Raw genomic sequence first — 16,236 nt, forward strand, 5'->3', positions numbered from 1 at the left:
CGGAAGCGTTCGAGGAAACGATGACGTTCTTCCGGTGGTTCGCTAACCTCGTTCGTACCCAAGAATGTCGTATGTCGAGTGTTTGGCTGGAGAATGTTTCCCACTATGGTGCCATCTGGTGGAATATTGCTCTACTTGCACCATACTCCTGATGGTTGTTGTTCCCTTAAAGAAGGTCTATTAATAATTACCACCTCGGGCTTCCCTTAAGGACTTTAACACCATCAAAGAGTGCACAATCGTCCACTCAGAGGAGAAAGTAGTGTCACCTGGTCAAGTGGCTCAGCTGCCAAGAGGAAGCCTTCAAATCGGCCACTTTACAAACTTCACTTTATTAAAGGAGGAGGAGCAGGAGGGTCGTCATGACCGGCGCATTTTGGTGACTGCTACCACGGACTGAAAACGTGACTATGGCGGCTAAAGGGCGACTTGGTTCAGTCGTCGGCACTGTCCTCCGTCACTCCTCCGAATCCGAACCCGAGGCGGAACACGCTCGGGCACCTGTCAGCGGGCCCGCTTACGGGCCTTTCACCTACACGCAGGTCATCCACAGCGGGCACTTTATGGTGTCGTCACCCCACCGCGACGCGTCGCCGGGCGGCTCGAAAGGCGGACGGTGCCCGAGGTACGACTTCGACACGGTGAACCGGACCTGGTGCCAGACGTACCGCTACGGGCCGCTCAGCTCCGGCAGCCTGAGCATCGATCCCACACTCACCCGCCTGTTTGAGTGCATGTCTCTGGCCTACAGGTACCTGGTCACTCCAGTTTTATTTTTGCCGCCCATAAGGGGTTTAAAACTGAAGCTGTTTGAGCATTTAGTTGATATTAATGATGTCAATAACTTCAACTGCTATCATCTGAAAATGACATCAAAGTGACTAAGGGCTCATCTTACAAACATCACGTGACCAAACACAGAAAATATGTGAGGTATGATTGGTCGTTAACTAAAACCCATGCACTGTGATGTCATTTTCAGTGACAGCAAGTGACAAAATGGCCGCTCCCTAAGACCGATAAAAACAGGTGGCTTCTGATGCTTAACTCATATTCTTCAAATGTAATATTAATAATAAGAATGTCGCGTTTAGACTAGTGGATCCACATACGGCATATTATAAAGAACATTTTTGGGTTGACTTGAACTTACCATTTAAAAGGAAAACTAATGTAAACTAAAACAACCAACTTATTTAGCTCAAATTATTTTTTATTATTTTGTTGAAACCTTTGATTTTGATTTGATCGCAATCAAAAAATGATGTTTGCTATTCAAATGATACATTAAGACTAAGTATATTTTATGTCAATACCATTGTCAAAAGTAAAATGTTCTTTGGAAGCCACACTTTGTAAAAATGATCTTTAAACTGACAACAGTCTTTTAACTCTTTGTTTATTATTGTGAGTGTAGTTGGCAGAGGTGCAGTGTAATGTGGTGCAATCAAAATAATAGACATTTTAGAATAATACCTTCGTGACAAGTGTCCAAAATTGAGCATGAATATACAACAATCTATTTTGATTTTGTCATGGTCTCATTAGATGTGCATGTGTGCCTACTGTGGTCTCTGGTCAATGTACATCAAGTCATTAATAATAGTAGACTTTAAAATGTATTATTTGACATTTTTGTGTGTCAATAATATTCAAGATTTGATATAGCAGAATCCTGCCTGTGCGTGTGTGGAAGTGGAGAATGTTTTGACGCTTGTGCAACCGCTTGGAAACGTAACTATAAACTGGACTTTGATTCTAGTTGGCTGCACTGGATAGATTTGAGTGCAACTGAGGTAATGCAGAATTGTTGCAATGATGCCCGGCCTGACAGTTTATTATTTCTCTTGAGCTTTTCGTGGAACTTTATGAGCTCTTTTACTGCCACACGTTATCCCCAAAACAACCTCGACAGTGCCAGCTGATTTTGAGTATTTTAACTCATCTTTCAAGGCAAACAGAATATTGTGTACTTTGATTACACAAACATGCTGCGTACCAAATGAAAGATTGCGTTCCATTCTTTCATTAGAAAAAAAGTTGTTGTTGATTCTACCTTATTTCGTTCTTTAGTAATTTGAGTGACATAGAGCGGAAATTGAAAAGAAAAGGAGCTTTTTTTGAAAATATACATCTTCTGCACAACAGACTTTGACACTAATATTTTTTGTTTTCTTTAATGTGACAAAGGCTTTGATCATTCACATCATCCTTGAAAACGTTCTTAGATCCGCCATGTTTCACTGCAATTGCATACACCGGCAGAACATTGAAAAGAGATACAATGCGGCCATCTGCTGGCTATAGTTACTGGGTGTTTGTTATTTCACAAGTTTATTGAGTAGGCAGCGTTGCGCAACAACTTCCACTGCCCATTGAGGAAAAAAACAAACATAGTAAACGTCAATTAACGTTTTTGGCGGCATTCATTTGGATTTTAGTAAACGTCATTAAACGTTTTTGGTGGTAAGAGTTAGAGGGTTATATAGGCTACCTAATCATAACAACAAATGTTTCTTATTTTCATTCTCTCAGTCTGCTGTGTGAAAATGTAATATATGTTAGTGTTTGAAAAAATACATGACCAATTATGCTCAGGCTCAGCCATGTATGATTTGATACGATATGATTATTATTATTATTTTTTTACCTTTCCCTCCGTGATGTGCTCTTCTGCGTATATTTTTCATTAACTAGACGGGCGTAAACTGTTTTCCCTCCTGCAGTACATTGCTATCTCAGCTGTTTTGTGAGCGTGTGAGAACCCCTGATTTTCCATGCATTAGAAGCACGCAGAAATGTGCTCTTCGCTCGGCTTCCTAGCAACTCTGTGAGTGTCTCACATTAGGAGACACTCTCGGCCCTTTTAGCGAGATGAAGTCCCATTAGTCAAGATCAGGACAGCTTTTCAACAAAGACATGCACTATCATCACTTAAAAAAAAAAAAAAGAGTTAAAAAATATGTGTGCTTCTTTCTTGGGTTCGAGTTTTGCGATGGTAAACCGTTTTGTTCAAACTAAAGCAATTCTCAAATTCACAGAAAACCCCTCAACAAAATATTAGCATTAGCAATACTATGCTAACATGAACCCAATAACACCATTGTTAGCCACAGCTGCTACGTTGGTAGCATGACTTGTTTGTAATGGAGTGTTTCTACAACACTAAATGTTATCATCTTAAAGTTTTATTATGGTAGGGTGACCAGATTTTTTAAATAAAAAATCGGGACGTACAATTTCACAGAAAATCAAGTACTGTCTACAATAAACAACAAATTTAATCGCTGGCCAATCTGGTTGTGTTATTTAGCTAATGCTAATGCTATCTTCATTAACAGTTCAGACAAAAAAATAAATAAGTCTGTGATTAGGGTTGGGGAAGGGGGCATATATTTGATGGCTAGCCCGGCCTATAAGTAGGTAAAGGCGGCATTAGGCTAGTAGGACTACATTTCCCATGATTTTTAGACACGGAAACAGGAAGTAGTTCTGGTATGACCAAAACACTCCTGCTAGCGATTTAACTCATTCACTGCCATTGACGGCTATAGACGTCAACAATTCATTTGAACTATTTCTATTAGTTTCAATTTGTTTCCGCTTTTGTTAACAAGAATATGAAAACCGAGAAGAAGAAAAAATTCCTATTAATTACTATTAAAAATTAGGGGCGTCAGACAATTACATTTTTAAATTTTAATTAATCGCATGACTTCAATAGTTAACTCACGATTAATCAAATTTTTTTTATCTGTTCTAAATGTACAATAAAAACAATTCTAGATTGTCATACTCTTCTTAACAAAAGTGGAAAAAATGTGAAACTAATAGAAATAGTTCAAATGAATCTTTGACGTCTATACCCGTCTTTGGCAGTGAATGAGTTAACAGTTAAATTACTTTTTAATTGACTTATCATATTAATCGCTATGACAAAAAAAAAAAAGTAAGACAAATCAATGGGGCTGGCGAAACCCGCCAAGACTCAATATACAAGGCTCAAAGTCGGGACTGTCCCGTTCAACCAGGATGTCTGGTCATGGTCACCCTATGTTAAGGAAAGCAACAAAGTTGTTGTTGTTTTTTCTCCCACCATTTTAGTGGCAAGATTGTCTCTCCAAAGTGGAAGTCTTTCAAGGGACTGCGGTTACTGTGGCGAGATAAGATCCGTCTAAACAATGCAATTTGGAGAGCATGGTTCATCCAGTGTGAGTCCACTGCACTTAAACTTCTGTACACTGCGTTAACATCATCTGTTCAGGACTTAAAGTGGCAATTGTGAATACTGTTTAGATGTGGAAAAGAGGAAAAACCCTGTTTGTGGCTTTGTCACCCCATTGGAGGGATCTGAGGCAGATGCCCACAGAAAGCCTGAAGTAGGTTTTTATTTATTTTTTTACTCTGAATTATTTTTGATGGAGTAGAATGCCTCCCATATAACAATTACGTTTTATTCATACAGGCGATTGTATTAGAAGGCAGCTATTGGAAGCGGCGGATTGAGGTGGTCATCAAGGAGTATCACAAGTGGAGGATATATTACAAGAAAAGAGTAAGTATTTACATTTTCCTCTGTCTTGAGTTTATTGTTTCTCTCCAATTCCACCTTTATTTACTATCTTATTGTTTCTTTGCAGCTTCAGAAAGAGAAGGATGGCATTATATCGATGCTACAAGAGGTATGTCAAGTTCTAGTCTTGCTGTTTTATTTTTTCACATTCAAAAAGCGCAATACAGTAGATGTTACATGTTCAACGTTCATGTGATTGACTGCACGAACAACAGTCAGGCAAATAGTTCAACCCAAGACACACCGAGGACCGCCCCCTCATTTGAATAATATATATTTCATGACGCATTTCATGCTGACAGTGTCTGCAGCATGAAATAAATATGAGAGCAGAGCGTTTTTATTTATTAACTGAAATTTAATTATATATATATATAATATATATATATATATATATATATATATATAAGAAAAATTTTTTTTGCAAATTAATTTTTATATTTTTTATCTAATTTTTTTACTTTTATTTATATGTGTGTGTGTGTATATATATATATATATATATATATATATATATATATATATATATATATATATATATATATATATATATATATTGTTTTATTTCAATTTATATATATTTTTTATATTTTAATTTTTGAGTTCTATCTTTTATGTCTATTTTTATTTTCAGTTGTATTTATTTATTTATTTTTCATTTTGGCATTTTTGGTCCTCCATAAAAATCTACAAATAGGTCCATCCACAAGTGTCTAAATGCAAACATGTGTACGGAACTGAATTATTTGGAACATCTTCTAATGGTGTACCTAATGTTGTGACTGCTAAGTACACATAGCAAAACAAACATGGAGTTTGACCCTTAAAAACTGAATTTGACATATTGATCATCAGCCTCAGTTTGGCTTCAAACATTGTTTACTTTTGAATGCAGCTGGAGCCCTACATACTATATGATCATCCATACAGCTATTTTTACACTGTGGGTTCGGCATCCGTCGAGGTAACCGGAAAGGGAAAATGGTTGCCTGAGATAAAAACGTTTAACAACAGAACTTGCGTCACGGTCCAACACGTGTTGGCAATTGACGCATGTTCATCGCAAGCAGTGACAATACCCCCTGCACTTCCTGAAGCCTCGTCTTTATTTTGTAGGAATAAAGGTTTAGAATTTAATCAAATCTGACCTACTTTCTGATTAAAAAAAAAAAAAGAAAAAAGTATGATGCGCGTTCAGTGACGTCGCGTTCAGAAACAATCAAAAGACAGTAAAGGAAATGGAGGCGAAGGAAAGGCAATGAGGACGGACGGACACTCGGGAAGCACCTCGCTGACAAAAGTATTCAAGTGGAGACACGTGTTTCACAGTTCAGTGACCAACATCTAAATTTCCCACATGCGCTATGTAGAACTTTTGCAGGTACATTTTGTATAGTAATAGAAGTGTCGTTTTGCCTTTCATACGCTAACACATGAAATAAAACAATGATACTTCACTCCAGATGTGATTGGTATTTAACGTAGCCATTATGCCTCTGTCTTCACCGACTCAGAAGTATTTAGACAAAGTATTTTTATTAATACTTAGAGATGTTGAGCTCCAATTGCATTCCCGGAGAAGTGTTGCTATGCCTTTACTACAGTGACCGAAATGTGCTGCTTGTTGATGCTGCAAGTCTTTTCGGTTTGTTCTTGAGGTACCAGTTGTTTGTCGAAACCCTCAGTATTTACATTCCTTTCCTTGCAATATAGCATTCTTAAAACGTACTGACCTCAAATCAAGCAATGATTGAGAGCATGTCCAGGGCAGAAACTCATAATTTGATGACTTGGCAGTTCGAGTATTAACTGCTATATCTATATTGTATGTGGAGGGAAAAAAACTTACAGCATTTTGAGGCTCAATGTACTTGACGATTGAAAAGCAAATAAAAACGGGAAATATACCTTATTTCAAATAGACCTTTAAAATGTATTGTCATTTTTTTATCCCCCAAATGTATTTCAAACATGCAAAGTAATAAGAATGCAACACACAATGATATTGTGAAAATAAATACAAAAAACAACTTAACAAACAAACAGAGTAATCAATACAGCATTGGCAATATCATACCTGCTTACACATGTTCGAAAAGGAGTAGGAGAAATTATATACTTAATTACTCCTACCTCCATATATTTATTTCCTTATTAATGTGTCTCAATATTTAAGAATAATCATATCAATATATGCATAAAAAATATATACTAATCACAATATTCTAATTTACAATACATTGTATAATGCCATATTTATCTACCAATATGTAGTCATCCATAGCATTTTAATTTTCAATCCCGAACCCATCAATATAATAATTCACATGTTCATTTTTACTAGCTGATACACAATAAATAATACAGCGTAACTAACTAACTTAAAGCCTTTTCTAATTGAATTGAACATAATGATAAATTATCATAATGCACTCATTCTAATCACTTGATCCCCAGAGGAATTTTGGAAAGGTGTTATTTATTTGTAGACTATTTAACTAAAATATTGTATTTATTATTAATAGGGACTGCACTACGCAGTCATATTTAGTGAGCATGAAAACTGTTGAACAATTTTCCTTGATTCATCTTTATACCTCAACAATAAAAAAATATGAATGAAAAATACAAACAGGAAATCCCTCAAAAAAGGCAATCGCCGGAAGTAGGAAATTGCAAGCCGTGCATTTACGTCCGTTTTCCTGCGCTTACCACTTTAGACGATGGCGGGCCTTAAGTCCTCCTATTTATCCGCACGTGAGGATGACTACTGCCGTAGAATTAGGTCAGGGACAAAAGGCCGCCCTTCTTATTGAAATGGGGAGACGTCAAAATAAATGAACAAACCCGGCATAATGATTACCTGGAAGGGGCTTGTGCTTTTGAACAGTATGCCCACTTTGTATTTGTGTTTTTTTTTATTTATCATGCACCACATACAAACACACGTACACACACACACACAGTAATCTTGACTCTTTTCTACTTGCACATGCACACTATTCTTCAATGACGGCCAATCAAGAGGCAAAAACAAATGATAGGAGGAAGCGTCGTGTGCGTAGACGTAATCAAAACAGGGCCCGTCGTCCAGGCCGGGCTTCCCTATAAATGTGATCTCAGATGCGGACGATCAGAATGAAGCAACACATTTTGGGCAGAAGGGAAAGGCTGCGTATGGATGGACCTGTTGTGTGGCTTCAGATCCGGCTTTAGACGAGAGGTCGGTACTGAGGACTTTATATCCATGCGTTTTTTTTGTCGGAATCGGAAATGCTAGCTTTGCGTCACTTAACTCTCAACTTTCAACTTTCAACTTTCAATGGTTAGCTATTGACAATCTTTTTCATCTCTTATCTGATGTACTCAAAGGGTCAAATCTGCCAGGCAAAGTTGGAGAAATGGTCCAGTCAGATGTATCCAGAGCCTGAGGCGACACCCGAGGAGGCCCACATGTTTGACCTGGACTACCTTCTGTCCGACATCTCTGACACCCTGTTCACCATGACGCAGAAGCCATGCCCCTGGGCCGGCAGCGAGCGGCACAACAGTAAGTATTGTAGTAATAAAGGGGTGGCGCGGCTCAGTGGTAGAGTGGTCGTCTCGTTGTAGGTTCAATCCCGTGCCATTGTGACCGCGTCGAAGTATCACTATATTGGTTTGCCGTAGCTTGTCAAAGAAATCACACAGTCCGCTGTTGAAAGTTAAGCATGGTAGCGCAAGCTTCATTATCTGCCAATGTTTCTCATACGGTTCTGTTTATGATCAGTTTGAATACTTGAGGAGGTCATGTTAACAAATGTTGAAGAAAAAATTTGCTTGAAATTGCTGTTTTTAAGCTTTACTGTACGCATTAAAAAAAAAAAACGGATTATTAATTGGAATAAAACCATACTAATTAGTAATATTTCTATGCTGCCTGAGTCTAAATTGTCTTTGAAATACACAATTCAATGTGGATGCTATATGCCTTTGGTATTTTTTCATCGGCCAATTGAGCAGTTTTGATTAAGCCTGTGAAATCTGCCTAGCAACCAATGGCTCAACGCATGGTTCAACCCCCATTCTTTTCGTCAACATTGTGCCTGCCTTCAGCAATTTAACTCAGCCGAAATGTAATGCTAGGTAAGAAATGCATTAATTTTGTCTTACCATGGTGTTTATTAAATATTAGTAAGTAATGTAATTTTTTTTTAAAGAAAACTAATACTGAAACTAACTTAAACTAAGCATTTTTAAAATAACAAAACCAACCTGAAAACGAATTAAAATTAACTAAAATGAAAATTCCCAAACTATAATAACCCTGCCATCAACAAATAGCTGCATTAGTGTCGCATGGCCAGCAAATTCATTGCAACAATTCTACTGCTTTCTATTGCTGCGTCCGCTGCTCCATAGATGACATCTTACTGCTGTGAAGTTTTATATGAATCCAGAATCTTCACACTGAAACACAATATTCTCTCACCCAACGTTCTGTTAACGCTAATATTGCCTCCTTCCTCAGCATACACGACGAATGCTGATATGATTCAGCCAGGCCTAACTCCTCTCCAGCCCAACTTGGACGATTTCATGGATATACCAGGTACTCTCTTCCTGCATCTGTCTGATTTATTTTTCTCTTAATATTTTGAATCATTAAATCATAGTCATTTCACTGACTCCTAATTTACTTGTGGCGCTCATATGTACAAAAACGTCCAATTTAAAGTCAACACAGAAAGTAATATACCACAGCTGTATTACTCAAAATAAACTCATTCACTCGCAGCCATTTTCACCGAAGCAACCCCCTTCGCTCCTGGCTGTTTTACTAGATTTTGACTGATCTTGCAAAGCCAGAACGTTGTGTTCTATTGCTTTAAAAACATGGAACCGGCCAAAAGAAAGATTAGAATCTCTTTTTTTCATTAGAAAATAAATAGATTTGTATATGTTTCCGTTTTGCAGCAATTAGCATTAGAAGTTTTATCATTATTCACATTCCTGGTGAAAACAGAAAGAGCTTGTTGCAACATGGCCCTGGCTGATCTCTTATACTCTGCTGCCACCTGCTGGCCGTTTTTTGTAATAATTACCATTGCTTTAAGCCACCTCTTCATCAGTCAGAAGTTGCATCAAAAGCCTTCTGTATGCTCTTACATAAATAAATAAAAATGTATAAATATGTTTTGGGGAGTTAAGGCCAAAGCATTAAAAAACGTTGTAACACTTTTTTGGTTTGAATGAGTGTTGCCCTTATTAACTCATTCACTGCCATAAATTCAAGAAAAAGATTATTAAAAATTAGGGGCGACAGGCGATTAACATTTTTAATTGTAATTAATCGCATGACTTTACTATTTAACTCACAATTAATCACACATTTTATATCTGTTCTAAATGTACAATAAAAAATTCTAGGTGTTCATATTGTTAACAAAAGTGGAATTTTTTTTAAACTAATATAAATTGTTAAAATGATTTTTTTTACGTTTATAACCGTCAATGGCAGTGAATGAATAAAATAAAAAAATAATGTTTTTTTTATCTGTTCTAAATGTACAATAAAAAAGATTCTAGGTTTTAATACTCTTTTTAACAAAAGTGGAAAAAATGTTAAACTAATAGAAATAGTTTAAATGAATTTTTGACGTTTATAGCCGTCAATGGTAGTGAATGAGTTAATGGTTGTTCTATGCACATCATCATCATCATCATCATCATCATCATCATCATCAAGGCATCTCTCTCTTAACTATGCCCGTGTGTATGTTTTCCTTTGGCCTTTTCACAGATATCTTTCTGAACTCGGGGCTCCAGTCATGTGACCAGACAGGTTTTGCAGACTCTGGCTATTTTGAAAGTTCATCCAGCCTTGCCCCTGTTACACCCGCGCACACAGCTCCTCGACTACTCATCGACACCCAGCTCGCACAGGTATTTCGATACAATAAATTGTACTGCAGTCTGGCAAATCAAATCACGACTCACTTTTTCTGCAGGCTGGATTGTCATCTGAAAATTTGCCTCAGGCCTCAGCGTCTACCACTCAAACGGAAGATAGCGGGCTAAACCAGGATTGTAGTGGATACCACTCGACCAGCATGCCATATGGACCCCAATCCTACGCTGCTCCCGCACTTCCTGCTCCCTTCACCACCAACGACGAGCAGGTGTTCTCTGCAGGCATCCCCTTTTTTCACCCGCTCCCATGTCACAAGTTCGGCTACCACGCGACCACGACCCCCAGCGTGACCCAGACGGTCATCACTCACACCGCCTCCACAGTGTCCAGCACGCAACAGGCTCACAGCTACCCTCCCCCCGGGGACGCGTACCCCCAAGCTCCATGCCACTCTCTCAGCTACATATCCGACCCGGTTCACGCAACTCAGCCGCCATCGCACTGCTTTGCGGTTCCCGGACAAGTGCCGACCACGGAAGTGCGAGGGAAACACAAGCAAAAGAGAGGAGGGGAGAGAATATGTGGTCCGTCTTATACTTCGTCCACAGCCTCCACCAGCTGCTTGGCTAAACTGCTCTCCACAAATTCCCATGAGCGTGAGTTATTTTTTATTTGTTTTGTAGTTCATCTTGAAAAATAGCACAAACACTACTAACTTGTGCTTGTTTGTGCTTTCAGGGAAGCCGTCAGTTGGGTTTGAAACTGCTCATCTGACAGTCAAAGGACAGAAGTCACCATCTCCCAGAGCGTCGATGAGCACACCTTCAGCAGTAATGTGCTTGATGCTACTTTTCTATAGCAATTATCAACCCAAAATTGCTGTCATTAACTCATTCACTGCCATTGACGGCTATAGACGTCAAAAATTCATTTCAACTATTTCTCGCAGTTTATTTATTTTTCCACTTTTAACAAGAGTATGAAAACCTAGAAAAAAAATATTGTACATTTAGAACAGATATAAAATTTGTGATTAATCGTGAGTTAACTATTGAAGTCATGCAATTAATTACAATTATTATTTATTTAATTTTTTTTACAATTTTTAATCGTAATTAATCGCATGACTTCACTAGTTAACTCTTGATAAAATTACAAATTTGATATCTGTTCTAAATGTACAATAAAAAAATTCTAGGTTTTCATACTCTTGTTAACAAAAGTGGAAAAGAATGTTAAACTAATAGAAAGAGTTCAAATAAATTTTTGACGTCTATAGCCGTCAATGGCAGTGAATGAGTTAAGCTACAGTTATCATGGCAAAGGTCTTCTATGATTTTTTTTCTGTGGCCATTTGCAGAATTTCACAAGTTACTTTGTGTTAAAGATTAGATAGCTCTTAATATAAAAAGAAAAATGCACAGAGCTGTCACCAACGTCTTACAAATGCAATTATGCCATCTAGTGGCAGAAAAATGACCAACACAAATCAATATCATACTTGTTTTTACAGCCATGTTTCTTAGTTTAAAAAAATTTTTCTCCACTTTTATGTTAACAACAGTATGAAACTATAGTTTATTTAGAACAGATGTAAAATTTGCGATTAATCGTGAGTTAACTATTGAAGTCATGCTATTCATGACGATAAAAAAATGTAATCGCCTGACACCCCTAGTTTAAATGATCAAGCACACCAAAATCAGTCAATAAAGCAATTGCTAATTGTTTATATATTAGTGTATTTTGCAAAACTGCTCCCTGAACAGCTTTCTATAAGGCAAATAGTTTAGGGTTTTACAAGATTTCGGGGTGGTTGAGACCCTGTAACACACAAGAAAACATCTGCCCCTACGCTAAACAGCAGCTGAATTCCATCTATTTCTTGAGAACCGGCAAAAAGTGGAGGAAAAAAAAAATCTTGTAAAAAAACAAAACAAAACAATTTTTTCACCACAGCTATATGAACAGAAATGGTTATTTGTAAATAGTTAATTTGCACATTTAGAAAATCTCTACAGTATATAAAACTAATTCATCAGTAGCAGGTCTTATTTTTAGTATATGTCGGATGGTGTGCCAAAAATGGCCCCCAAGTCGTAGTTTGGACACCACCGGTCTAAAATATGCGTTCTGTAGCAGGCTTCCTCCAGTGGCCATGTTGGAGGAGGTTCATCTCAAGTGCAGCATGGAGCCAAATGGCGATTGATCCCAGCGTTGCACAACCAGAGTTCAGCTCAGGGTCACAGTCGAACCTCCAAAGGCTCAACAGCGCCTGGCCTGCCCACCGACGACACTGCACGCGCCAGCACGTCCCTTCTCGTCCCCAAGACGGAGAAACTGTCACCTGTCCAGCTTTACGGCACAGACAGGAGCATCTTAACAGGTATGCGGCTTAACACAGTGCAACAGTGGAATTTGAGAGCTGTTTCTCATGTTTTGTCTTCTAGTTGATTTTGCAGGTTATCCAGGTCAAACATCACCACCAAACCTGTTAGAGAAATCTTCAAATCCGGAATCTCCGCATGCAGGCTTCCTCGGATATGGAATGATAGAAATGAGTAAGGTAATACAATAGCATCTATTGTTTCACCGACGTCTTACAAATGCAATTGTGCCATCTAGTGGCGGAAAAATTACCTCAACACAAATCAATGTCACACTCATTTTTTTTACAGTGCAGTACAGTGCATCAGTTTAATTTTAACTAAATTTTATGAAGCCACTTTTTTGTTAACGAGAGTATGAAACTTAGGAAAAAATATTTTATTGTACGTTTAGAACAGATGTAAAATTTCAAGGTAAACGAACCCTTTAGTCTTAAAAAAAGAAAAACAAAAGACTGTTTCGATTTGAAGACAAGATGAACCTTTTTAACCACCGTCTATTGTTCTTCAATAATAAAACGCAGTGCTGAATCTGTCCTGTAGAAATGTGCCAGGATATCAACACCGTGTGTGACGTTCAATGTATTCTGCAGCAAACAGACACCAGGAGGATAACCCACATCTCAGCTGAGCAGAAGAGACGTTTCAACATCAAACTGGGATTCGACACTTTACACAACCTGGTGACAACACTCAGTTCTCAGCCGAGCGTCAAGGTGCGGTGGAAGGACACACGGAATCGCTCAACAAAGTGCTGGGCTGACGTGCAGCATTTTGTCTTCCTGCTCAGATCAGCAAAGCCACCACGTTGCAGAAGACAGCCGAGTACGTCAGTAAGATGCAGCAGGAGAGAGCTCTGCTGCACGAGGAAGCGCAGAGACTCCGGGGCGAGATCCAGCTCCTGAATTCTGCCATCAAGTGAGACCTTTAGATTGGTTGGCTGAATAGCAGCGAAGGCCTGAGTGTGTGCACAAGTCTGTATTTTATTTTCATTTGCTTATTTAGCTTAGAGAGGGGGCCGATATTAGTAACGCATCATGCAATAGCTACTATAAGAGTCCATCTATCCATTTTCTTTACTCTGTCCGTCCTCATTAAGGTCGCATGTAGCTGGAACCCAACACACCAGCGGAAAATTTACATGAAGACAGCATAACATTGGTTCTGAAAACTAAAAACAAATGGTGCCATATATTATGAGTTGTTACTAAAATGACAAATTTGTTTTTGCAAGGTTATTATAATTAGCAGATTTTGCATAATAACTCAAATTAGAATTGAAAAACCATTTAATGTTGTTGTTTTTTTTTACTACCAGTAGGGGTGTTTAAAAAAAAATTGTTTTGGCGATATATCGCGATATTACCGTGCACAATTCTCGTATCGATTCAATATGCGGCAAAAATCTATTTTTAAACATCAGAAATATTCAACAAAACATCTTACTTGAGGTTAGCTTTTAAACCATGAGTGCCATCTAGAGGAGCAAAAACATATCACAGGTGCTTCATTTTGTCTGTCTGGTTAGCTGTTTAGCTAGCTAGCTAGCTGCCCCATTTAAACCAAGAGTGCCATCTAGAGGAGTCAAACAATATCACAAGTATTTCATGACGCTTCATTTGTCTATCACTACTGATAAGTATTTTCAAAATTTTGAATTAAAAAAATGAATCGCAATTATCGACTTATAGATTCATATCATGATTAATCTGTATCGAATCGTGACCTATGAGTCGTGATTCGGATCGAATCGCTAGGTACGAGGCAATTCACACCCCTAACTACCAGTAGCTGAAACTACATTTTGTGTTTATAAAACGGACTAAACCTAGCTAATTATTGCAAAAATGTCCTTCGGTTTCATCTTTGTTAATTTCATACATGAGCTTTTTGGTGTTTAGTTTACATTTTTGGAATTTTATCTCAGTAGTACTGTACGGCCATCTAGACAAAGGGAGATCGAATAGTCGTTTGGGAGGATAGTTTACTTCACTTTCTTACACAATACTTAGTGACTCGAAAAATACTCCATGTATTAAAAACTAATACTAATAGCTAAACTCAAACGAAGCGTTTTCAAAAAAACAACAAAAACTTGTAAAAATGAACAAATCCGCTCTAAAAACGAATTAAAACTAACTGAATTCAAAAAAAAAAAAGAAGTCAAAATGAAATAAGAACTAACTTTAATGAAAAATGCAAAACGATAATAACCCTGTCGTTTGTGAATCTTGCACACAACAATACAATTGATAAACTACAACTCAGATGTTGTAGTTTGACGGTCCTACGCGTACGGGTTTTTCCCCAACAACCTTACGTACTTTCGTTTTGCAGCGCATGCCAACAGCAGCTACCGGCCACGGGTGTCCCCATCACACGGCAGCGATTTGACCACATGAGGCAAAAGTTCCGAGAATACGTCCGGGCACAGACTCTGCAAAACTGGAAGTTCTGGATTGTATCCTTAACTATGAACATGGAAAACACCACAACAATGCATTTTGGTTTATCGTTGTGACTTTTATTTCCTCAACTTGGTGTCAGTTCAGCATCATCATCGAGCCGCTGTTTGAGTCCTATAACGGAATGGTGTCCACTGCCAGTGTGGAACAACTGTGCCAATCCACTTTGTCCTGGCTGGACCAACACTGCTCTCTGCCTTCTCTCAGACCCAGTCAGTCCATAACAATTCATCAAAATCGGAAGATTCTTGTTATTTATGCCTGCAGTTGTTTGATGATCAATTCATTATTTACGTCTTCCCACTCCTTCAGTGGTCCTGAGTTCACTCCGTCTCCTGAGCACAACTACATCCATCCTAACTGACCCAAGACTGCTGCCTGAGCAGGCCACCCTCGCCGTCACTCAGGGTGACACCTTGACTACTTTGGACCACTCCATTCAGCACCCTGCTCAGGACAATATACGAAACATGTGACTGAAAGAAAGAAGAAAAAAAAAAAGACAACTACTGTATTCATTTCTAGACTTCGAATCATACATTAATTTCCTCTAAATAAAATTCACTGGCTGTTAAAAGAATGTATGGCCAAAAAAATAAGTCAGTCGCATCTATACATGTTTGGAAGCCAGGTGTAAAATAGAAAATGTATTACGGATTCTCTGAAAGCAATGTGTGGAAAGCAGTGTTTACTCTTGTGTGTGTGAGAGCTACTTTGACAGTGTCCTTTTGAGTGTTACACCAATTAAGTATTAAATGTTGAACGTGTACTGCATTCAGTCATTACTGTATGTACCCCACGCTAACATGACCAACCGCAAGGCTCATTTATTTTAGTTTTGGCGATTGCATCATAGGTTCCTTGCTGCATTTTTGGACTCCGTGGTAAGCTGTGACTCTGTAAAACAATAAAATATAA

General features: G+C 38.2%; 1 protein-coding gene across 3 annotated transcripts; it reads left to right on the forward strand.

The window, feature by feature from the left end:
- Positions 1-94: 94 nt before the first annotated feature.
- On the forward strand, positions 95-16,087 carry mlxipl (MLX interacting protein like). Of its 3 annotated transcripts, none has more exons than XR_015090404.1 (17): positions 95-751; positions 4,105-4,211; positions 4,297-4,379; positions 4,466-4,555; positions 4,641-4,682; positions 7,946-8,123; positions 9,084-9,164; positions 10,356-10,498; positions 10,564-11,122; positions 11,205-11,296; positions 12,606-12,852; positions 12,917-13,032; positions 13,447-13,569; positions 13,644-13,771; positions 15,191-15,314; positions 15,406-15,530; positions 15,631-15,779. XR_015090404.1 is itself a non-coding variant. In XM_086057852.1 (17 exons), the coding sequence occupies exons 1-17, from the start codon at positions 411-413 to the stop codon at positions 15,792-15,794; spliced, it is 2,748 nt and encodes a 915-aa protein (XP_085913978.1). In that variant the 5' UTR covers positions 95-410; the 3' UTR covers positions 15,795-16,087. The 3 variants fall into 3 exon arrangements, 2 of the variants coding, with proteins under 2 accessions (XP_085913978.1, XP_085913979.1); XM_086057852.1 differs by having other exon boundaries at positions 15,401-15,530; positions 15,631-16,087; XM_086057853.1 differs by having other exon boundaries at positions 12,609-12,852; positions 15,401-15,530; positions 15,631-16,087.
- Positions 16,088-16,236: the final 149 nt, after the last annotated feature.

The sequence above is a fragment of the Leptonotus elevatus genome, chromosome 16 (assembly GCF_054856555.1).
Source record: "Leptonotus elevatus isolate MCC_2025b chromosome 16, RoL_Lele_1.0, whole genome shotgun sequence".
NCBI classification, from domain to species: Eukaryota; Metazoa; Chordata; class Actinopteri; order Syngnathiformes; family Syngnathidae; genus Leptonotus; species Leptonotus elevatus.

Excerpts from the sequence above, each read along its gene's own strand:
- mlxipl (XM_086057852.1), top strand. The coding sequence starts at position 411 with ATGGCGGCTAAAGGGCGACTTGGTTCAGTCGTCGGCACTGTCCTCCGT. Across the intron at positions 4,212-4,296 it reads GAGAGCATGGTTCATCCAGT|ATGTGGAAAAGAGGAAAAAC; the intron begins GTGAGTCCACTG and ends AATACTGTTTAG. Across the intron at positions 8,124-9,083 it reads CGGCAGCGAGCGGCACAACA|CATACACGACGAATGCTGAT; the intron begins GTAAGTATTGTA and ends CTCCTTCCTCAG.